The sequence below is a fragment of the Manis javanica genome, chromosome X (assembly GCF_040802235.1).
Source record: "Manis javanica isolate MJ-LG chromosome X, MJ_LKY, whole genome shotgun sequence".
NCBI lineage: Eukaryota > Metazoa > Chordata > Mammalia > Pholidota > Manidae > Manis > Manis javanica.
In genome coordinates this window covers 71,545,691-71,570,069 of record NC_133174.1, presented here as the reverse complement: position 1 = coordinate 71,570,069, position 24,379 = coordinate 71,545,691, and the positions used below count along the sequence as shown (strand labels likewise).

The following is a 24,379-nucleotide window of genomic DNA, read 5'->3' as shown; positions in this document are numbered from 1 at the left end:
CTATTATTTACAGTAATCACAATATAGAAGCAACCAAAGTATCCATCAATAGATGAATTGATAAAGAAGAGGTGGTACATATACACAATAGAATATTATTCAGCCCTAAAAACAAAAGAAATCCTGCCATTTGTGACAACATAGATAGACCTAGAGGGTATTATGCTAAGTGAAATACACCAGGCAGAGAAAGATAAATACCATATGATTTCACTTAACATATGGAATCTAAAAACAAAACTAAACTAAATTAACAAAACAACAGTAGACTCTAGACAGTGTGAAGTGACTGGTGGTTACCATGGTGGGGGGGGGGGAGGGTGTTGGGGTGGTTGAATGAAGCAGGTGAGGGGGATGAAGAGGCACAAAATCAAGAACTTATTCACTATGTAAGAACTTGTTCACCATGTAAGAACTTGTTCGTTATGCTTCAGAAGTTTGGAGACTGTTGAGAATTTGGCTTGGGGTTGATTAATGATTGTGCATTGAGTCCCCTATACAGAATTTTATTGTTGTTAACAACCATTTGATCAATAGATATGAGAGATGCCCTCTAAAAAAAAAAATCTCAATCCTAACATAAATTAGTCACAGGGATGAAGGTACCGCATAGAGAACATAGTCAATAGTTCTTTAACACCTTTCTGTGTTGACGGATAGTAACTACACTAGTTAGGGTGAGGATTTAATAATGTACATAACTGTTGAATCACTATGTTGTATACTTGAAACCAATATAATATTGTTTATCACTATTCTTCAATAAGAAAGACAGTTAAAATTTTGTAAGAAGCATATTTACTGAAATAAAAAATATACAAGTAATCAGGAATTAATTCATCAAGGGAGCATCAATGCACAGATGAAGTATACTCAATTATTTTCCTGGGGATAAAGGTCATATTTCAAGTTAAATCTTTCTTTATATAATGTGGAAATGTTTCTGTTTTTGCTTTCCTTACCTCCAAAGATTTTTGTTCAATGTGTGATATTTTTCATAATTTTAGGAAGCAGTGGTTTCCACATACTCTGCCCTGACTTACAAGACTTTTCAACCAGTCTTGGAGCCTGTTGCTGCTTCAAGCTTAGCTCAGCGACGGAGCATGAAAAAACGAACATCAACTGGCCTGTAAGATTTTCTGGTGTTCTCAGCCAGACTGGATGATGAAGAAATGAAATGTGTGGCTTTATACCTGATCTTAAATCAATGGCATTGGTTTCTGCTACATTACTTGAATATTCCATTTAAGCCTCCTTTTTTAGAGGAAGTGAGATTAAAAAAACATAGACATAGGTCCACAATATTCACACTACATTGTTTTGTAATAGTGTCCAAGTGTTTTAGTTCATAATTGGTATCCACCAGGTCCTAGGATCTTCTCTGCACACTAAATTCTAAGATTCTTTTTGAATAAAGATACTTTAGTTATTTTTCTGGTTTCATACAATAATGGTTTGGGGAATCGTTACCAACAATCAAGATGCAAGTACAGTAGTGTAATGCCGGGCAATGTCAGTACTTTTCAACATCAGATCCTGAAGGATAGGGTTTTTTTTTAAAAAAAGAAAAAGACAAAGCTCTATTATAGAAGCTTGTTATTACGTACAACTAAAGGACTCCACTCATTTGACTCTCTGTAGTTACTAAAACATAGACATAGTAGTTTGGTGCCAGGGAAAAATTCATTTATGCTAATATGTGCAGTCCTGACATGGTTGGTGCCAACGTTTTTACAAAAGAATTAAATCACAGATAATGTGTACAGATAGACCAATATAGTATCCATAAGTGGCTTCATCTAGAAATACAGGTCTCTATAAAGCTTCTGCATATTTGATATCTAATGGAATTATAGTGCAAGTGAAGAATTTTTTAGCCAAAGGCTTTATATCGATGTTGTAATCTACTAAATAGGTCATAGATAAGCCTTTGAAAATAAAGTACATGGTATTGACACTATCTTGGTATTATGTTAGCTGACTTTCAGGTTAACCAATTGGATTTAATCATCATCTGTCCCCTTTATAATGACCTGCACAGTTGTTTTTTAGACTTCCATGTGCTTTGAATTACAGTGTAGCATATTAATCTACCTTGATTCCTATAGTTATATAGTTGAAATTGTAGTGGACTTGTAGGCTCGCACACATGATATAATACAATGCATTTCAGTAAATTTCAGATAATGCTACATAATAGTTACACTTTAAGAAAATAAGCTGACATTTTAAATAGGAAGTAACACTAATGATCTACATAAAATTTGAACACATTTTAGAATCATATTTATAAAAAAAGATCTGGCCAAATTGGTCTTATTACATTTATGATTTAGAACCACTGTGTAGTATGTATTATTTTCTCTAAATGGTGAAATTTTAAAGACTCTTTGTGTTGAAGAAAATACCATTACTACTACTACTACTACTACTACTACTACTACTACTACTACTACTACTACTGAAAGAACTCATGAATGTAAACTGGTGGGTATTAGTTTTGTTTAGTGAATATAAGTGAACTACTTGTATGTGTTAAGTATACTGTTTGTTTATTTTGCTTAGTTCAGAGAGAAAGTTGATTACTGAGCACTGAAATATACTATTTAGGCTAGAAGACTTGTAACTTCAGTATTTAATAAAGGAAACTATACATATATTCTCTTTATAATGTGATATATATTCCATGCACAAAGATCTGTTACTTGGGTGTGATGCATAAAATTACCTATCATCATTTTTAGGTGTCATTTTGCAATAACCAAAAGACATTAAAGAATATCTAATTCTAATGCTATATGGAAAACATTACTTAGAAATAGACTGGTACATCTCATGGATTTTTTTGGGGGGTATCATTAATCTACAATTACATGAGGAGCATTATGTTTACTAGACTCCCACCATCACCAAGTCCCGCCCCCACGTACCCCATTATAGTCACTGTCCATCAGCATAGTAAGATGCTGTAGAATCACTATTTGTCTTCTCTGTGTTGCACAGCCCTCCCCGTGCACCTCTGCCCCAACATCTCATGGATTTTTATGCCTCAACTTGGCTTTTTCTTTCCTAAGTTGGCTTTATTATACTAGACGTACTTGCATGTAACAATTTGTGCCCATGTATTCTGATTTATTTTTTCTTGTCATTATCTTGTTTATGCTGTTAATGATATGAATTGATAAGACAAACTCAAAGGTATGATTTTTGGTGCTGAACTTTTCAAAACAGAGATACTGTTTCCATGTATGTTTTTCTAGTAATAGAATTGGGTTAAGTGGAATTGGAAAGTGAAAAATGATCACAAAGTAACTTTCAGTCTTTCCATAATCAATAGTCTTTAAAAGTAGATGATCTTAATTTTTCAGTGACTTTGCTAAGAAGGATCATGTCATACAGTCCTTTCATAAAAAGAAAATGATCAGAATGAAGTAATGAACAGATTGATTCCTCATCGCTCAGTGAGAACTGGCAATGTGTAAAAGACACAAATATGTTAGTGGATCCCAATAATTGTGCAAGAGTTTTCAGCTGGAAATGTAGCTTAACAAGCAGTAGTAGGGGGACAACCTTATTATAAAAAAAGCTTCAAAATACGCCCTTTTATAGAAGGAACCCAGCTAAGGATGCCTAATCATATCCATTTTGGCTAGAACTCCAGAGCAACGAATGAAGATGTGAGTGGGACATTTTTTGATGGGGCTTCTATAAATGCTTAACCAGTACAAACAAATCCATTCTGTAAGAGTTCAGGATATTGTGGTTTCTAATGGACTCATTAACAATTATTTTGAGTTACTTCTCTTTCTAGGTGATGGTTCTTGTTAGTATTTCATGATAACATAGTTTGGGGTTTTTATTGTTCTGGAAGGGATAGAATATTGTACTTTTTTTTCTAAAAGGGAAAAGACCAGGTTTCCCTGGATACACTAAAAATCTACTGTCCAAAAGCACATATTATCTTGAATAAACTCAGGAAGCCATTTGTAAGAAAATAAAAATGTACTGCTTCTGATGGTGGTTTTGTGGGAAAAAGAAGTAATGGTTTCATTTCTTTCATGAGAATCAAACTTTTGCATATTTTGTTGGACCCAGAAATGCCTAAATACTGATTTTTGTAATTTATTGCCATCGGTATTTAAACTTCGTAAAACATTTTTATAGCACATCTGGTTAGCCCAAAGGGATTTCATGTATGTGTAGGCAACCCACAAACTTAAGAACAGATGCTTGGTATTTATGTCTCCTCATTGAAACATCATGTTTAAATAGTACTGCCCATGAAACTTATACTGATTGAATGGTATTTTTCTGACAGTAAGAGCCCTTCATATGGGAAGAAGGAAAAGAACTGCTTATCTGGGCCTTAAGGTCAACTAGAAAACTTAGGTTTTTAAACTAGGCAAGGATATCTTTTGTACTCTCTATATTCTCTTTCTCCTGCTTTTGCTCCCCTGCATGCCATCCTACATGAATACCTCACAGATTAAAGCTCACTCTAGAAGGATTCTGTGCCCCCAAAGTACCTCACACTTCTCTGTCCCAAAATCAGAACTTCCATTCTCACAGAGCAGTTATTTTTAGCTGAAAAGGTGAAAGGAGAGCTGTCTCGTTACATTAATTCATGTTTTTTCTGTCAGTGGCTAATAGATAATTGACATTTTCCAAGGAAGATGTCCATTAATCAAATGAGTCTCTAGTTGCTGGATTTTCAGGCAATCAAGGCAGACAATTTTAAATTCAGTTACTATTATCGGGGAAGATAATTTTGGTCAAAGAATTTACACAGTGTGCCCCAGAGTCAGATTATCCAAAAACCTGTACCCTTTTTGCACAGCTCTTTCCTTTCTACTTCCCAGTGTACATTTTCTCTCAAAAAGTTCTAAGCTTTTTACTCACAGTGAACTTCTATGACAGACGGTGTGGAGAGAGGCAGTTGTTAAGCTTATATTTATTATTCTTGTTTCCTATATATGTGTCCTGTGTTAGAAGGAGCCCTCACCCCTTCACTCCTTCCTCTATTCCTATTGTATTGGTAGAGAAATAAGAGCATAGAAACATTGAGTGCAAACTATCAGTAGTGTCCAAGTCTTAAGATCCTTTGTCTAGATTTCAGGACACAGGCATCCTATTTATCACAATGTTATTTCTCAACAAGAATGCAAGCCATAAGTATAGCTTGGTCAAATTCAATTTAACTCCTTTAGAACAATTTATTCCATTCCGAAGCTTATTCAGGTATTTTTATTGTGTATCTCAAAATGAATGATGGCTGAAATTAACCGAACAATTCAGTTGTGTGCTATGTGCTTTCCTATGCAAGAGTGTAGTGGCATTATTAGTGATTATTCAGAAATATATCATAGTCATGGATGCACTGTCCCTGGTTGTAGTCTTAGAATAGCAAAGTCCATCATATAATTTGAATAAAATAATGCTGATCACCTAAAACTCAGTTTGGGTGCTAATACTTGAAAGTATATTAACTCCTAAATTATAGGCCTAAGTTTCTGTGAAATATAAAGAAAAACACAAAAGTATTTTTAGAATACAGAAATTAAAGCTTGCTTATGTTGTACTCCACAAATTATGTACCTTTTAGTTTATTGACCAGCAAGAAATCTTAGCTAAATACTTAGAAACAAATATATATGTGATTGTTGAGTTAGGATTTATTCTATATTCACATTTCTAAACCTTGGACAATAGATCTTATTTGGATGAATGCTTTGCTTTCATTCTGTTTGTCTACTTATATGAAGTAATTTACTATTCAAATAGTATTAAGCATCTAGTTTAATGTGGGACAGTTCTAGAGAATGTATTAAGTGCATTAGTTTTTCAATAAATTGTCATAATGTGACCAATTAGATTTATTTGCCTTTTTCTTTCCTGTGAACTAATATTGCTCAAGTCACATTTGAGCTATCTTTTCAAATTCATTTTCTATGAAGCTGATACTACTTATAGCAAAAAATTTAAGTTTATTTTTTAGTATGATAAAATTATTTTTAACATCACTAAACCTGCCTAGCAAGAAGCAGCCATTTTTAAAAGTTAGACAAGAAAGTTTAATTAAATATCCAAATGCCAGCATGGTTTGGAAATGAGAATTTATCTTACATTAAATTCCATAGTACAAAAAAGGAGCATGTGATTTTTCTGTATTTAAGTTTTTGAAAACCAGCAAGTACTGTTGGGAGTTCTGAGTTACCTAGGGTTAATGCAGAGAGAACATAGTTTGATATAGCTGCAATAAAAAAAAAGTTATCTTGCCAACACTTTCCAAGTACTTTGAGATTCCTAAAATTATTTTCTGATATAGAAAATATATTTACTGGCATTTTATTGTGCTTCTCAAGACAGAAATAGCATTAAATAGAAGTTGTGAGTAAATTTGTTTCACATGTACTTAAAAACAAAAGCTGCAACTGAAACAAAAGGTCCCCAATGTTCAAATAACTATTTTCTTTGTCTGACTACACTATGGAGTTTATTTCATCATTTATTTTATAAATGTTCTCTTTAAAGCACCGTTCCCTTTGACATTAAAGTTTTTATTATACTATATTTTTCATGTAATACCAAATACAGTAGTGTAATTTACAATGCTTTTTCTCCCTCACAGTGCTGCTAAACAAATGGCTATCATTTTGAATTTACAACATGCCAAAGATGACAGAAATTATATTTATTTTTGTTCTTGTTAAAACTCTGTGAGCAACATTTATCAAGATATCATGTTAAATTACTGGCATTCTCTGGGTACTAAATAAAATGGCTGCAACTTTCTAACATTTTACAGTTGACTTGGTTTGATCATTTATGGATATAAAACTGTCTGCCTTTATAAACACATATAGCTACATGCAGATTTCATTGAAAGTTGCTTTACATTGTTGAGCCAGATGTAAAAAAAAGTGTTTCATGATGCTATTTGTTTATGCATATACACTGATATTTCCTGAACTGTAGTATTTTCCCACTTTAGGATCGCTCTTCTAATGTTCTTAAAAGGCAAAGGAATTCAAGAAAATGAAAATAAAACTTACGGTATTTTTAGGACTTACCAGGAAAATGCATTTGTCTGTAAGGTGACAACCTTTTTACAGCAGGGACAAATTAAAATCTTAGTCTAAGTATTGGAAAAATCATTTTAGGCTTGGAGTCTACTAGAATAACAGAAATTTTGCCCCAAAATAGAAGTCATACATTGTAGGCCATGTTATAGCAGCTATGCACATACATATGGAAACTTGATTTTGTATGAGGTTAAGAAATGCATTTCTGCATTGGAGCCAGACAATCAAAATCTCCATGTACATCTATTTTTCTCAACTTCTTAAAGGTACACAGGATTGACCTATTTACTTGGAGAGAGAGATTGACTAAAACTGTTGGGGGCCTATTTTTAAAAGTAAAATTTATGGCCTTTTACTACTGGCTTACTGTAGAATTAGAAGATGTTCCTATTAAACCTCCAATGTCTCACCTTCCCTCATCCCTGTACCCCACCTCCTTGCCTAGGCATAGGTTAGGACCCATGCCTCAGGACTCTCACATATGTTTTGTTATATTTTCTGAACATAAGTGTTTTAGATTTTGGAGTTCATTTTAGTATGTTATTAGTAAGCTGCTGAATTTGACCTCTGATTATTCAGATTCAAACAAATTACACATTCTCTTTGCTAACATATGCATTTTTTACTTATATATTGTGCTGCTGTGCCAGACACTGATTTTTTTCTCCCTTCCAAAAGAGATTTGAGATCGTTTATATTAACAGATATGTATGCAGTAAGGCTGTTAAAATGGAAACACAACAAAACCATGAAAATGAGAACAAAAGCAAGCCAACAGCCAGAACTGATGTAATTTAATTGAGCTTAAAATTTAGCTCTGTGCATCCTGACAGAAAGGGCAAGAAAAGAAATTTAGCAAGTTACATAATAATTATGTTACAAGAAGCATGCCAATTCTGCAAGAGATACTTTGTGTTGACACTAAAGTTTTAAAAGTAACATAGGATAACCTTATACAGCAGACATTGTAGCAAATCCACTAGGACCTTTTTAGTTTCAAGTGCTGATACCTAACTTGCTTAAACAGGCAAAGGAGTTTTATTGACAGGATTCATGTCTTAAGCAATACCATGGGGACATTATTTTCTCCATCTTTCAGATCTGTTTTCAACACTGGCCCTTTCTCAGGTGCTGTATAATGGAAAGATGGTGGTAACAGGTCCAAACCTTACCTCCTCTTTCATGTTCAGCTTCTGCAGGTAGGGCCTGCTCTGTAAGAAATACTTGGAAATAAGAGTGATCCCTATGATGGATATTGATGAAAGCTTAAGAAGGGCAAATTGATGCAGCAAAGCAAATCACATCCACTCTTCTCCTTTTGGTTACCCAATGTCCTTCTCATACATATACTTTTTAAAATGCCTATACCTAAATAAAGTGCACATACCACTCTTATGAAAACAGAACACCTAGAGTATCAAACACATAAGCAATGTACTTCCAGAACCAGGAACCTCTAGGTAAGGTGCAGTTCCCTCAATCAGGTAGCAATGCTAGATGACTTAAGACTAAGCTTTGTTGATGTTTCTCTTCAATATGATTATATTTTTTCACTTGAAATCCAGTTGCTTTGGTTCAATTTAGATTCAACTTTAGCCCCTCTTCCCATTATTATTAGATTGTTTAAATTGAGATGTAATTGACATATTACATTTGGTTTAGGTATACAGTGTAACAATTTGATTTGATATGTACATATTGCAAAATGATTACAAGAATAAATATTTAAAATCCATCACCATGGAGACAGGAAAGATGGTGGTGTGAGTAGTGTGGTGGAAATCTCCCAAAATCACTTATATTTTGAAAATACAGCAAATACAACTATTCCTAAAAGAGTGACCAGAAGTAACAGTACACCAGCCAGTCTACATCTGGGAGAAGTCAACATCTCATGGAAAAGGGTAAGGTAAAAACCCATGACCCAGTGGAATCTGAGCACTTCCCCCATCCCAGCTCATGGTGGGAGGAAAATCAGAGGGGAAGGAGTGGAAGCACAGGACTGATAAATACTGAACCCTATGAATCTGCCCCAGGAGCACAGACCCACATTGCATGGAGCTCTGGAGATTGGAGAGGCTGAAAGGCACAGTCTGAGACTAAGTCTGCAAAGAGGTTCCCACAACTGGCTGCCCTGGGACAAAAGAAAAGGAGGCACTTTAAGGGATCTCTCAATGGTCAGAGGGCTGCTGAGGGGGCTAGGGTTTGGGAGAAGAAACAGGTAGACAAAATCATCCTGGCACACTCAGCTCAGCAGGCTGAGAACTTTAAGGAGCTTCTGGCACCATATCCCCCTGATTGGCAACATAACCCTGAGGCTTCTCACTGTGATAAGCAGAATTCTATTCATTCCTCTGCACCAGTACCTGCTCAGAAACTGGCTATCCCCACCATTGCTGCAGACCAGCTGGAGGGCAGCTCTGCCTGCAGCAACTACATAGCTTAATGGCAGAGGCTTCTCCCTGTGTGCAGATAACTGGCCCAGACCCAGAGGCTGCTCCCTGCACACAGTTGACCAGCACAGACAGCAGAGATGGGTGCTGAGACTGGGAGGCACCAAAGAGCTTTGTACTCATGGGAGAACACATGCTGCTGGCCTGCGACCCTGCCATCACCTTAGGTAATCCCAAGAGCCACCCCACTCACAGCAGTTTAGGGGATTAGCTCAGAGGCCTCTCCCTGTGTGCAGTTAACTGGCACAGACAGCACAGGCATGGCAACCACAGCAGGAACGGACTTTGTTTCCCAAGCTGACACCCGTGCCACTTGCTGGTGACCAATCCCATTGCTCCAGAACTATGAAAAAGCAGAAGAACCTTGTGGAATTGAAAACCCTCAAACACCAGAAAGATTGCTCAATGAGACTAAAATCATCAGTCATCCTGAGATTTCAAAATAAAAGAATTCAAAAGATTTCAAAAAAAATTCTGATGGAGCTACAGAGAAATATTCAAGAGCTAAGAGATGAATTCAGGAGGGAGATAAATGAAATGAAAAACAATGGACGGATTTAAAAGCAGATTAGATTAGGTGGAGGAGACTGCTAATGGAGTAGAAATCAGAGAACAGATGTACAGAGAAGCTGAAGAAGAGAGAGAAAAATGGATATTGAGGAATGAAAGAATATTGAGAGAACTGTGTGACCAATCCAAACGGAACAATAGTCACATTATAGGAGTACCAGAAGAAGAACAGAGAGAAAAGGGAATAGAAAATGTCTTTGAAGAAACAATTGCTGAAAACTTTCCCAAAGTGGGGAAGGAAATAGACTTTCAGACCATGAGAGTCTACAGATCTCCCAACACAAAGGCCCAAGGAGGACAACAGCAAGATATATAATAATTAAAATGGCAAAGATAAAAGACAAGAACAGAGAATTAAAAGCAGCCAGACAGAGAAAAAAGATCACCTACAGAGGAAAACCCATCAGACTATCATCAGACTTCTCAAAAGAAACCTTACAGGCCAGAAAGGAGTGGCATGATATATTCCATGCAATGAAACTGAAGGGCCTTGAAACAATGCACTACCCAGCAAGATTATGATTTAAATTTCCCAGAGGGACTAAACAATTCCAAGAGAAGCAAAAGTTGATGGAATTTACCTCCCACAAACCATCTCTAGTGTATATTAAAGGGACTGCTCTAGATGGAAGTATGCCTAAGGCTAAATAGCTGTCACCAGAGAAAAATAAAACCACAGGAAAGGAAGTAGACCAACTAAATACTAACTAAAGGCAAAAGTAAATCACCTACCCAGAAAGTCAGTCAAGGGATAAACAAAGAGTACAGAATAAGACACCTAACATATAAGACAGGAGGTAGGAAGAAAAAGAAGTGAGAGAAAAAAATCATAAGATGGTATTTATAATAGCATAATGATTTAGATAGAATGCTAAATAGTAAAGAAGCTGCCCTTGAAACTTTGGTATCCATGAATCCAAAACATGTAATGTCAATAAGTACATATCTATCAATAATAACCCTAAATATAAATGGATTGCACATACCAATCAAAAGACACAGAGTTACATAATGCATAAAAAAGCAAGACACTTCTTCTATATACTGCCTAGGAGACACTCACTTCAAACCCAAAGACATACATAGACTAAAAGTGAGGGGAAGGAAAATGATATTTCATATAAACCATAGGGAGAAAATATCAAGTGTTGCAGTACTATAACAGAATAAATATACTTGAAAACAAAGAAATTACAAGAGACAAAGGACATTACATAATTATAAAGTCAGTCCAACAAGAGGATATAACCATTATAAATAGCTATTCACCCAACACAGGAGCACCTACATATGTGAAACAAATATTAACAGAATTAAAGGATGAAATAGAATGCAGTGCATTCGTTCTAGGAGACTTCAACACACCACTCTTCAAAGGGCAGATCAACCAGAAAGAAAATAAGTAAGGACAGAAAGGCATCAGAACAGATGGGCCTAACATATATCTACAGAACACTCAACCCAAAAGCAACAACATACACATTCTTCTCAAGTACACATGGAATATTATCAAGAATAGATCACATACTAGGCCACAAAAAGTGTCTCAGTAAATTCAGGGTTGAAATGGTACAGAGCAAATTCTCATCACAAAGGTATAAAACTAGAAGTAAATAGTACAAAGAAAACAAAAAGGCTCACAAACACATGAAGGCTTAACAACATGCTCCTAAATAATCAATGGATCAATGACTAAATTCAAACAAGGGATCAAGCAATATATGGAGACAAATGAAAAAACATCTGTGGATGCAGTGAAGGCAGTTCTAAAAGGAAAGTATACAGCAATCCAGGCCTATTTAAAGAAGGACAAACAATCCCAAATGAATAGATTGAATTCAAAATTATTGAAACTGGAAAAAGAAGAACAAATGAGGCCCAAAGTCAGTAAAAGGAGGGGCATAATAAAGATCAGAGAAGAAATAATTAAAATTGAGAATAATACAAGAAAAAAAGGTAATGAAACCAAGAACTGGTTCTTTTAGAAAATAAACAAAGTAGGGAAACCCCTAGGCAGACTTATCAAGAAATAAAGAGAGTCTACACACATAAACAGAATCAGAAATGAGAAAGGAAAAATCACTATGGACACCACAGAAATACAAAGAATTATTAGAGAATACTATGAAAAATTAAATGCTAACAAACTGGATAATCTAGAAGAAATGGACAACTTTCCAAGACTGACCCAGAGAAGAAACAGAAAATCTGAATAGACCAATTACCAGCAAGGAAATTGAATTGGTAATCAAAAAACTACTGACTGGGGAGGATGGGTGGGAAGGGAAGGATAAGGGGAGGAAGGGGGCATTACAATTAGCATGTATAATGTGGGGGGAGGCACGGGGAGGGCTGTGCAACACAGAAGACAAGTAGTCACTCTATAGCACCTTACTATGCTGATGGACAGTGACAGTAATGGGGTTTGTGGGGGGGACTTGGTGAAGGGGGAAGCCTAGTAAACATAATGTTCCTCATATAATTGTAGATTAAGGATACCAAAATAAAAAAAATAAAAGAATAAAAAGCTACCTAAGAACAAAACCCCTTGTCCAGATGGTTTCACAGCCGAATTATATCAAAAATTTAGTGAAGAAATAATACCCATTCTCCTTAAAGTTTTCCAAAAAGTAGAAGAGAAGGGAATACTCCAAAACTCATTACATGAGGGCAGCATCACTCTAAATGAAAACCAGGCAAAGAAACCATAAAAAAGTAAACTACAGACCAATATCCATAATGAACATAGATGCAAAAATATTCAACAAAATATTAGCAAACCATATTAAAAAATACATCAAAATGATCATCCATTATAATCAAGTAGGATTTATGCCAGGGATGCACGGATGGTATACCATTCGAAAATCCATCAACATCATCCACCACATCAACATAAAGAAGGACAACAACCACATGATCATCTCCACAGATGCTGAAAAAGCATTCGACAAAATTCAGCATCCATTCATGATAAAAACTCAAACAAATGGGGATAGAGGGCAAGTACCTCAACATAATAAAGGCCATATATGACAAACCCACAGCCAACATTATACTTAACAGCAAGAAGCTGAAAGCTTTTCCTTTAAGATCAAGAAGAGGACAAGGATTCCTACTCTCCCAAGTTTTATTCAACATAGTTCTGGAGGTCGTAGCCATGCCAATCAGACAAAACAAAGAAATAAAAGGCATCGAGATTGGCAAAGAAGAAGAACTGTCCCTGATTGCAGATTTTGTACAAAAAAGAACCCTAAAGAATCTGTTCCAAAACTACTAGATCAAATATCTGAATTCAGAAAACTTGCACATTACAAAATTAATACCCAGAAATCTGTTACTTTCCTATCCACTAATGATGAACTAGCAGAGAGAGAAATCAGGAAAACAATTCCATTCACAATTGCATCTAAAATAATAAAATACCTAGAAATAAACCTAACCAAGGAAGTGAAAGACCTATACTCTGAAAACTTCAAGAAACTCATGAGAGAAATTAAAGATGATACCAATAAATGGAAACACATCCTGTGTTCATTGGTAGGAAGAATTAATGTTGTCAAAATGGCCATCCTGCCTAAAGCAATCTACGGATTCAATGCAATCCCTATCAAACTACCAAAAGTGTTCTTCAATGAACCAGAGCCAATAGTTCTAAAATTCATATGGAAATACAAAAGACCCTGTATAGCCAAAGCAATCCTGAGAAGAAAGAATAAAGCAGGGGGGGATCTCGTGTTCCATCTTCAAGCTCTACTACAAAGCCACAGTAATCAAGACAATTTGGTACTGTCAAAGAACAGACCCATAGATCAATTGAGCAGAATGGACAGCCCAGATATAAACCAAAGCATATATGGTCAATTAATATATGATAAAGGAGCCATGACTGTACAATGGGGAAATGACAGCCTCTTCAACAGCTGGTGTTGGCAAAACTGGACAACTACATGTAAGAAAATGGAACTGGATCATTGTCTAATGGACAAAAGTAAACTCAAAATGGATCAAGGACCTGAATATAAGTCATGAAACCATAAAACTCTTAGAAGAAAACATAGGCAAAACTCTCAAATAAACAGGAGCAACTTTTTCCTGAATGTATCTCCTCAGGCAAGGGAAACAAAATAAAAAATGAACAAATGGGACTGCATAATGCTAAAAAGCTTCTGAACAGCAAAGGACACCATGAACAAAACAAAAAGGTATTCTACAGTATGGGAAAATATATTTGTAAATGACATCCATCAAGGGGTTAACATCCAAAATATAAAAAGAACTCACATGCCTCAACACCCAAAAAGCCAGTAACTGTATTACAAAATGGGCAGAGGATCTGAACAGACACCTCTCCAAAGATGAAATTCAGATGTCCAGCAGGCACATGAAAAGATGTTCTGCATTGCTAATTATCAGGGAAATACAAATTAAAACCACAATGACATATTGCCTGACAGCAGTTAGGATGGCCAGCATAGAAAATACTAGGAACAACAAATCATGGTGAGGATGCTGAGGAAGGGTAACCCTCCTACACTGCTAGTGGGAAAATAAACTAGTTCAACCATTGTGGAAAGCAGTATGGAGGTTCCTCAAAAAACTTAAAATAGAAATACCATTTGACCCAGGAATTCCACTCCTAGGAATTTACCCTAAGAAAATAGGATCCCAGATTCAAAAAGACATATGCACTCCTATGTTTATCAGAGCACTATTTAGAATAGCAAAGAAATGGAAGCAACCTAAGTGTCCATCAGTAGACGAACAGATAAAGGAGAGGTGGTACATATACACAATGGAATATTATTCAGCCATAAAAAGTAAACAAATCCTACCATTTGCAACAACATGGATGGAGCTAGAGGGTATTATGCTCAGTGAAATAAGCCAGGTGGATAAAGACAAGTACCAAATGATTTCACTCATCTGTGAAGCATAAGAACAAAGCTGAGGGAACAAAACAGCAGCAGACTCACAGAACCCAATGATGGACCAACAGTTACCAAATGGAAAGGAACAAGGGAGGGTGAGTGGGAAGGGAGGGAGAAGGGAAACAAGGGGCATTACGATTAGCATCCATAACGTAGGGGGAGGGGCACAGGGAAGGCGGTACAGCCCAGAGAAGACAAGTAGTGACTCTATAGCATCTTTCTATGCTGATGGACTGTGACTGTAATGGGCTGTGTGGTGCAAACTTCATAATGGGGAGAATCTAATGACCACAGTGTTGCTCATGTAATTGTTTATAGCATAATAAAAAAATCCATCACCACACAGTTCTTTTGTGATGAGAACTTTTAACACAAAGGTAACTTTTTAAAAAAAATCTACTCTCTTTTAACAGCTTTCAAATATGTAATACAGTATGGTTAACTATAGTAACCATACTGTACATTACATCCCCATGACTTATCTATCTGATACATGGAAATTTGTACCTTTTGACCACTATTACTCATTATGTTAATTTATTTAATATGTGAAACTTCAACATGTTTCTAAAATTCAAAACTGAAAGTTATACTCAGAAAACTGTTATGCCCTTAAATATCCTCTGTGCCCCATTTTCCCAAACTCCTTGTAGGTAAACAACTTCATTGTTTTCTCAGTTCATCCTTTTGGTATTTCTTTATGCAAAGATTAACTGATATAGGTACACTTTCCTGTTTTCTCTTTTTTCTGACACAAAAGTTAGCATATTCTGTGTTTTCTCTTGTAATTGGCTTTTTCCCTTAATATGTTTTGGAAATCCCTATCAGTTCTTATCCTCCATATTCCTTTTTACACCTGCATAGTACTTTATTGTGTATGTGTGCTGTAGTTCATTCAACTGAACTCTTATGCTTTGAAATTTACATAATTTCCAATATTTTACAGTAAAAAACAATGCTTCAAAAACTTTGTGCATATTCATTTTCATATTTTTAAAGTTTTATGATCAGGTTAAATTTTTAAGAGCAAGATTACCTGATTGAATAGTAAGTACATATGTAGTTCCATTAGATATTGCCAAAATATTCTCCATAGGCATTATGCTTTTTGCATTCCCATCAGCAACAGAGGAGAGCACCTGTGTTTCAGTAGCCTCATCAGTACAGTGTACTGACACCTTTGGTATTTTTGCCAAGCTGAGGAATAAGAAATGACACCACGGTAGAGTTTTAGTTTTCATTTGTCTTATTATAAGTGAAATTGGATATATTTTCACATGTTTGCATCTATAGGATACTGATCTTTCTCTTCCTCAACTTTTAAAAGTCCCTTAGATAAATAAGGCTGTTAACCCTTTATCTGTAATATATATTACAAATATTCTCTCCTTGCTTATTTGTTTTTGACTTTACTTATGGTATTTTTTCTATGAAAAAATTGTAAGAATATTTTAAATCAAAATTTTATTTTATCAGCATTTTTAGTCAAATTTGAGAAGCCTTTCCAATACCCAAGTTATAGATTAACATATTTTCTTCTAGTACTTATATAGCTTTATTTTTACATTTATGTCTGTAGCCCTTTTAGATTTTATTCTGGTGTATGGTAATAAGAATGTATCTAATTTTATCCTTTTCCAAATGACTGTCTAGTTTTCCCACTACCAGTTATAAAAACACAAAATTGGAAAAATTAATTAAAAACATTTTATCTTTGTCATTGTCCTGCAATGGGTTTCAGTCCCAGGCAAGTTCACTATGGATTCAATGTGACCAAAGAAATTGACAGTAAAATGGTCTCTGGGATGAAAGGGTTTATTACCCAGCTTGCTCTCCTGGTGGTAGGTCAAGCACTAGCATCTCTGCCTCTGCCCAGAGCACTGGCCGAGCTCCTATATAGAGCAATAATAGCTTATTGCCTAAAAGTGTGGAAGCGGTAGCCTAGCAACAGGTCACTTACATCATCAGGTGGTTTAAGATCAGTGAGGATCCTGGTCATAGGAACCCCACCTTCCTCTCACTCCACCACTCTAGGATTCTTGCCTTAAAATCTACATGCTTTCAATCTTCCACAATGGTCCCTGTGCAAGAAAGCTGGAGCACTGTAACCAGAGTCCACAATAACAGTAGAGGATAAGAACAACTTTAGAGACACTGACAAAAATTATGATACAACAAGATTTTGATACAAATAAAAAATTATAATACTCCTCAAGCCACACTAAGTTCCCAATCCACAAAGACTTTAGGGGAGAAAAGAAACATGTTTTAATGATACCAACATAGGCAAATCTTGTCCATCAAATAGGATGCATGCAAGAGAGTGGTCCTGTGATATGACTATAGCAGGAAGGGGTTCCCTTCCAGGTCTAGTATACCATACTTTTACTCCTTTCCCCATGGGGGTTACTGAAGCATCTATACATAGCGCTACTGGAGGTACATGCACTTGCCGTAATGTTAAAGCAAAACTCCCCGGTAAGATGCTTCTACCTTTTGGCTGTTCAGGATATACAACTGTGACCTTTGGGGGTCACTCTGAAATTATTGCAGGAATACACAGGAGGCCAGCTTCCAGGCCATGTCTCCAAGGTGCCAGGAAAGCCAGCCATCCTTGGTACGTGTTTCAAAAGGTCCAAGGCCACATCCACTCAATGGAGTCTCCGGGGATCAGTGCAGTTAGTGCTGGCAACAAGACATTATTCTGGTGGTCGAACCTCGACTTCAGTGATTCTCCTTTGCTTTGTAGTTGCAGTTGTATGGGGGAGGCAGCCATATGTGTTAACATGTCTACAGGGCTCAGGGCTCCCTTTTGGGTTCTCTCATTCAAACTCCATAGCACGGTCTATAAGCAGACTGACCATCCCCACAGAATCTTAGTATCGTACTTTAGTCTGGATTTTAATAAGCCATTGTGCCTCTCTATCATGCCTGATGTGGTAGGACTGTATGGCATATGAAACTTCCACTTGATTCTCAGCTGTCGTATCCATTCTTGAAGTGTATGTCCAGTAAAATGTGTGCCCTGATCACTCTCAATTACCCGTGGTCAGCCATAGGCAGCAAACTGATGCTCCAGGCCTCTTTTGGTCATCTGCTGGTCTGCACAATAGGTAGGAAAATCAACCAGATGTCCAGTATCTGTGTCCACATAAGTCATAGCATACTGATATCCTTCTGACATGGGTACAGGCCAAATATAGTCTATCTGTCACCTGATGAAGGGTATAGGCCCATTAGCTATTCTCTGATAATGTGGAAGTCACTGTATGTCCCTTTTGGAGCATACAACACACTCTTACAGGGCTCTACTAACTTCTTCCAAGGTCAAAGGCAAGCCCCACTGACAGACTACAGCCCCAATTGTCTTTTGCCCCACATGCAAAAAATGCTGATCTAACCATTCGGCCACATCAGAGGGAGGCTTTTCTTCTAACCAACGTATCTGGGCCAACTTATCTGCTTCATTATTTCTTTGGGATGCCAGTGGCAAATGACCTGTCACATGGTGTACTGTAATTATTTTAGTCTGACCACAGGCCCATAAGTCTTGACACAATTCTTTCCCCTAAAGGTGTCAGTGACTAACCAGCCAGTTGGCATGGTACCAAGTTGGTAGCCACAGGGTCAAGCCCTGATACACAGCCCAGATGTCAGTGTAGACAACTATAGGGGATGGCTCCTGGTTGATCACAAGCCACACGGCCTGCAACTCTGCCCATTGGCTGCTCTTCCCCTCACCATCTTCCATCCATATTGTCTCAGTCTTATGATAGAAAGCTATAGACCTCCACTTTGCGGGCTGCCCATGGCTGGAGCCATCTGTGTACCATGCATCTTCAGGTATAGGGGCTTTTCCAATCTGATAGGAATGTCTGCTACTAATGGTTCAAAAGAAAGTTCTTCCTGATTTTCACTAGTACATGTCACCAGCCCCAATAAGTGTTGGAGTTCTTCACTCAAGGGGCTACTAGAGAGGGCACTAGGCTGCTGTAGGTAAGCACCCCACTTGGCTAGTGCGTGCATTTGTGCCACACCATTCCTTGGCTTTTGGGGCCAGTCTCGTACCCACCGCAAGATGGGATAGGAGGTTATTACCTTCATCGGGGCCATTCCAGTAATGGGTTCTGTAGCCAGCAAGTCTTGATACACAGCAGCCAGTTGTTTTCCAATCAAAGTGTATTTTACCTCTGCCCCTTTCCAGAGTTATGACCAGAATCCAAAAGGTTGTCAAGTTCATTCAAGCTGCTGCCAGAGAGCCCAGCCATAACCATCCACAGTCACATGAACATTGAGCTCACAGTGCCTTGATGGGTCTATCACACTCAAGGCCTGCATAGCCTTGACTGCCCATTTTGCTGTAGTAAAGGCAGATGTACATGTCTCATCCCAGTCCCACCTGACGCCCTTTCGTACCAACCAGTACAAGAGCTTCAGATTTTGCACCAAGTGCAGGATAAACACTGTCTAGTAGCCCAGAAGACCCAGAAACTCTGTAGCAATGCTACAGTTGTTGGGGTAGGAAAGGCCTAGATGTTATCTGTAACTGCTTCTGGTATAACTTTGCTCTTACCGACCAGATGACCCCCAAGAATTTGACAGACAAACCAGGTCCCTGAACCTTGGTGCTGTTCACAGCCCATCCTTTCTCCTGTGTTATAGCAGTCTAGGTGCTGCACCTTCTAGATATGAAAGAGAATTGGATGTGAGCATGACATCATCAAGATAATGGTGCAGCCATACCATTGGCAGTTTCTCCCATGTAGCCAAGTCCTGGGCTACAAATCTATGACAGATGGTGGGACTGTGGAGGTATCCCCGTGGAAGGATGGTGAAAGTCCATTGGGTCCTTCCCACATTAAGGCAAACTGTTCCTGATTTTCCTGCTCAATGTCAATGAAAATGAAGGCATTAGCAAGACCTACCGCATAATGGTATGTTCCTAGTTCATGGCTGAGTGTATCCATCAAGACTGCAATAGATGGAACAGCAGCATGCATAGTGGGTGTGACATTATTCAGTTCTCTGTAATCCACAGCCATATGCCAGGAATCATCTGGCTTTTTTACTGGCCACACTGAGGAATTGAAAGGACTATGGCTGGGCTTTATAATATCCACCTTTCTCCAGCTCCTGGAGAGTTTCTCCAATCTCTTTATGACCTTCAGGCAGTTTGTATTCTTTGGTATTAGTCACCCGCTGAGGCACAGGCAAAGCTATGGGTGGGTGACTAGCATATTGCCTCAGAACTGCCTTCACCGCCCATACTGTCAGTCTGAACTCACCTGCAGTGGTCTGCAAGTATAGACGCTGTAGGATATCAATCCCTGAAATATACTCAGGGATAGGAGATACACACACAGTATACTCTTTTTGGGGGTAGATGCCTTATTCCCAAAGGGATTTGGGATTTTTTCAGTCTGATAGCATTCCCCCTTATACATCTATGATAGTGGAGTTCCCTGAGAACTACTCAGGGTTACCATGAATTAGTGAACATTCAGCGCCTGTGTCCACCAGAGCCAAGACACATTGTATGTTCACTGGGAACCAATGGAGAGCTATTAAACATGTGACCTCCCATCCCCCACTGGTCACTTAAGGCAGATACCTCCACCTTCCCCTGAGTCAAACCGTATTCCCCAATAATCTTCCTGTGTGGGCTCAAGTGAGGTTGGCTCACTGTCCAGCAGGAAGTCTTGCAAACACAGAGGCTGGACTTGTGGCTCTGTCTCTGACCTCTGCCTCTTTGGTCTTAATGGCTGGAACTGCTGCTCTGGTCTCAGTTGTTGCCATAGCTCTAGTAAGTTCCTATTTGACTTCCCATCTAATTTCCTTCCATCTCCTCTTACCTGTATTAAATCAACCCATATCTGGGTCCTCGAAACTTTCATGGGGCCCTTTAAATTCTTCTTGTGAGTAGCAGATCTTATATCTTTCTGGGTTCTCTTTGCTTCAGCCTCCCCTAAGTCTGGTACTGTATGGTACCTTGCTTATGGGACGTTCTAAGTGAGGGGAAAGAATGGCCACTAGAGACACCAACATGGGTGTGGGAGCTGTTTGAAGCACAATATTTCTCATCCTAGTAGTGAAAGTCTCTACATCTGGGTCATAATTCTACACATTATTGATGGCATTTCTTATGCCTATCTCTTGTAACACCTGTTGGAGCTCAACATATGTCAGCCATCTAACAGGAGAGGATGACAGTTCACCCTAATTGGGCCACACAGCACAAAGTGCGGCCATAAGCCAATCAAGAAGGGAGTGACTCCCTGGGGTCTGATGTGCATTTTGTAATTGCTATCTCAAAGCAGGCTGCACTGTCGGGGAAGCCAACTTTCCCAACTCTGATTCCAACAGAGCAATTCCAACCACCCCTAAGTACCCCAGTTGCAGGAGCCAAGCTGATATTGAATCCAAGGGCTTCTCCCTAAAGCAGGGTCCCAAATCTACCAGCTCAGCCTGAGTATTGGGTCAGAGCATAGAGTGCTTGACGACCTGCAGAGGGGGCTGCTCCCCTCCTTGGGGAACTTTCAGCTGCTGGGTCTTTATTTTCTTTACAACCACTGGGCATGCTTTCAGTACAGGAGGAGCCACTGCCTACAGCACCACCCCTTCATTCTTCTCCAGCTCCTCCATTTCTGGGGCTGATGGCACCTTTCTCTCCCCTCCCCCAAGTGCCTCCTCTGCAACAACGTTTACCTTTTCTACTGGGCCTTGCAGCAATGTTAGCTCCGTCTTCTGAAGCCCTCTTATCTTCACCTCAGTGCTTCACAGCTGGTGTTCTCATGCCACCTCTGCCTGTGCTTCCCTCAGTAGTTCATCATTTTCCTTGACGGCCTTCTCTTCCATCAGAGCACATGGCATCACTGCTGTCTTATTGTTTATGGAATGTTTTACCTCCTCAATGGGACCTTGCTACTGGCTATCTCGTCCTGCCTCCTCTAACATCAATGCCATTTCCTTCTTCAGGGAGTCCACAGAAGTTTGCCGCTTGTGTTCTCGTGCTGCCATTTCTTGGGTCTCTTTCAGGAATATGTCCCCTTCTCTTCTGCGGACTTTTTAATCCTGTGAGAAGAAGCCAACCCACCGTCCCTGCTGCCTCACAGGCACTCTGTCTCTCAAAAAACTTTCATACTATATCAAGGGCCACCCCTACTGCCTCAGGTATCACCTCCACTTGCCTCCAGTACTGGGCTGATGCCCAGTCCTCTAGGAGGTAAGCCACCTCAGACAATATACACATTGATGAACAATCCACTGTCTCCCCACTCACAGGGGAAGCCAGCTGAAGCACTCCACCCATTAGAGCAGCATGTCTTTTTCCTTGGTCAACAGTGAACCCTGCCAACCTTTGCCAATTGTCTTTCCAATGGGTTTCAGCCCCCAGAAAATTTGCTACAGATTCCATGTGACCAAAGAAATGGCAGTATAATTTTCTTTGGGGTGAAAGGGTCTATTACCTGACATGTTCTACCAGTGGTAGGTCAAGCACTAGGGTCTCTGCCTCCACCCAGAGCACTGGGCCGAGCTCTCTATATAGCACAATAATAGCTTATTGCCTACAGATGTGGAAGCAATAGCCTAGCAACAGGCCAGTTACATCATCAGGTGGTTTAAGTTCAGTGAAGATCCTGTCCATAGGAACCCCAACTTCTCCACAGTCATACCCTATACTTTTTATGCAGCATGGGTCTTCTTCTGGACTTTCTGCTCTGTCCCACTGATTTATTTATTCAATGCTATACTGTTTTACTTATGGAAGTTTCATGATAGAATGTTTAATTTTCTGATGGGGCTAGTAATCCCTCAATTTAGGATCTTCCTTTTCAGTGTTTTCCTAGCTATTCTTGATTGTGTGTTTTTCTATATGAACTTTAGGATCAACTTCTCCATGATTAATTAAAGAAAAGTTGCTAAATTTTAACTACTCTAACATATACTGGTAGAAACTGAACAGATTATTACAATAAAAGTTTTCATTTGGATGGTGTTAAATGGGGAATAATACTGTGGTTCTAAGCCATAGAACATGACTCACTGCTGAAGTGGAATGAGAATTTTCTGCCTGAGCAGTAACTTAAGGCCTTTAGTAGCTTGATCTTTGAGCACCTGGTTTTGTTTTCTTGGAGTATGTTCATTGTCCTCCACGGCCACCTCTAAAATATACCCAGATTATCTGTTGATAAAATGAGAGCTCCTGTAGCCAGGATTCTCACCTGGCCCTGGTTAACTAGCTCACTGCACACCTGTGGGCAATACATGGCCATTGACTCTATATAAAGAGCTCCGTCCACTGCTCTGGGCCAGACATGGTGGCACAGCTTCAAGGCTGCAGGAGAGCAGAGGCTGTAGTGATGGCAGCACTGAGGACAGAGGCCCAGATAATGGCTGGGTGTGATGACTATGCAGAGAGGCCCAGAGGATGGCTGCGTGGGAGAGCTGTGCAGGCAGAGGGGCCCAGAGAATGATTGTGTGGGCAGAGAGGCCTGGAAGATGGCTGTATGAGCATAGGGCCCAGAGGCAGAGACCAGCTCACTGCATGCAGACTCGCTCTGAGTGAATGGGTTTAGTGACTGACCTGCCACCTGGAAATAAAGTTGGGAGTAGCCCTTTCAGCCCAAGAATGTTTTGCTGTCAATTTCTTTGGTCACCTTGAATCCATAGTGAACTTGCCCGGGGCTGAAACCCATTGGCAAGAACATTGGCATAGTCAGCAGGATTCATTGTTGACCGAAGAAAAAGAACAGCTGCCCTTATGGGCAGGATGTTTCAGTGGGCTTCTCCTGTGAATGGGGAGACAGTAGATTATTCCCCAATAGATATGTGTTCTGAGGTGGTTTGCCTTCTAGGAGAATGGGCCCCACCCCAGGACTAGAGGAAAGTAGAGATGACACCTGAGGCTGTAGGGGTGGCCCTTGGTATAATAAGTAGATCCTTTGAGAAATGTGCCTGTGAGGCAGTGGGGACTGTCAGTTGGCTTCTTCTCACAGTATTAAGAATGTCTACAAGAGGAGACCCAGGAAACGGCAGCACGAGAACGCAAGCTGCAAACTTCTATGGATTCCCTGAGGAATGAGATTTCATTGATGTGAGAGGAGGTGACATGAGAGCGCCGGCAGCAAAGTGCCATTGGAGATGAGACAGAAGCACAGCCAGGTATTCTGAAGGAGGAAGATGTCATCAAGAATGAAGATGAGCTCTTAAGGGAAGCACAGGTGGAGGTGGCATGAGAATGTCAGGTGCAAAGCATAGAGGTGAAGGTACAAGCTTCTGAAGACTGAGCTATCATTGTTGTGAGGCACTATAACAGAGGAGGCACTTGGGGGAGTGGAGAGAA

At 38.9% G+C, this 24,379-nt stretch overlaps 1 protein-coding gene across 10 annotated transcripts in view; it reads left to right on the top strand.

Moving 5' to 3' along the window:
- RPS6KA6 (ribosomal protein S6 kinase A6) overlaps positions 1-2,680 on the top strand; it is a 166,714-nt gene extending 164,034 nt beyond the window's left edge. For all 10 annotated transcript variants that reach the window (XM_017668067.3, XM_037004820.2, XM_037004819.2 and 7 more), the window contains one exon: positions 1,008-2,680. In XM_017668067.3, the coding sequence (XP_017523556.1) occupies positions 1,008-1,133 (126 nt within the window). In that variant the 3' untranslated portion in view covers positions 1,134-2,680. The remainder of the gene's footprint in view (positions 1-1,007) is intronic.
- Positions 2,681-24,379: the final 21,699 nt, after the last annotated feature.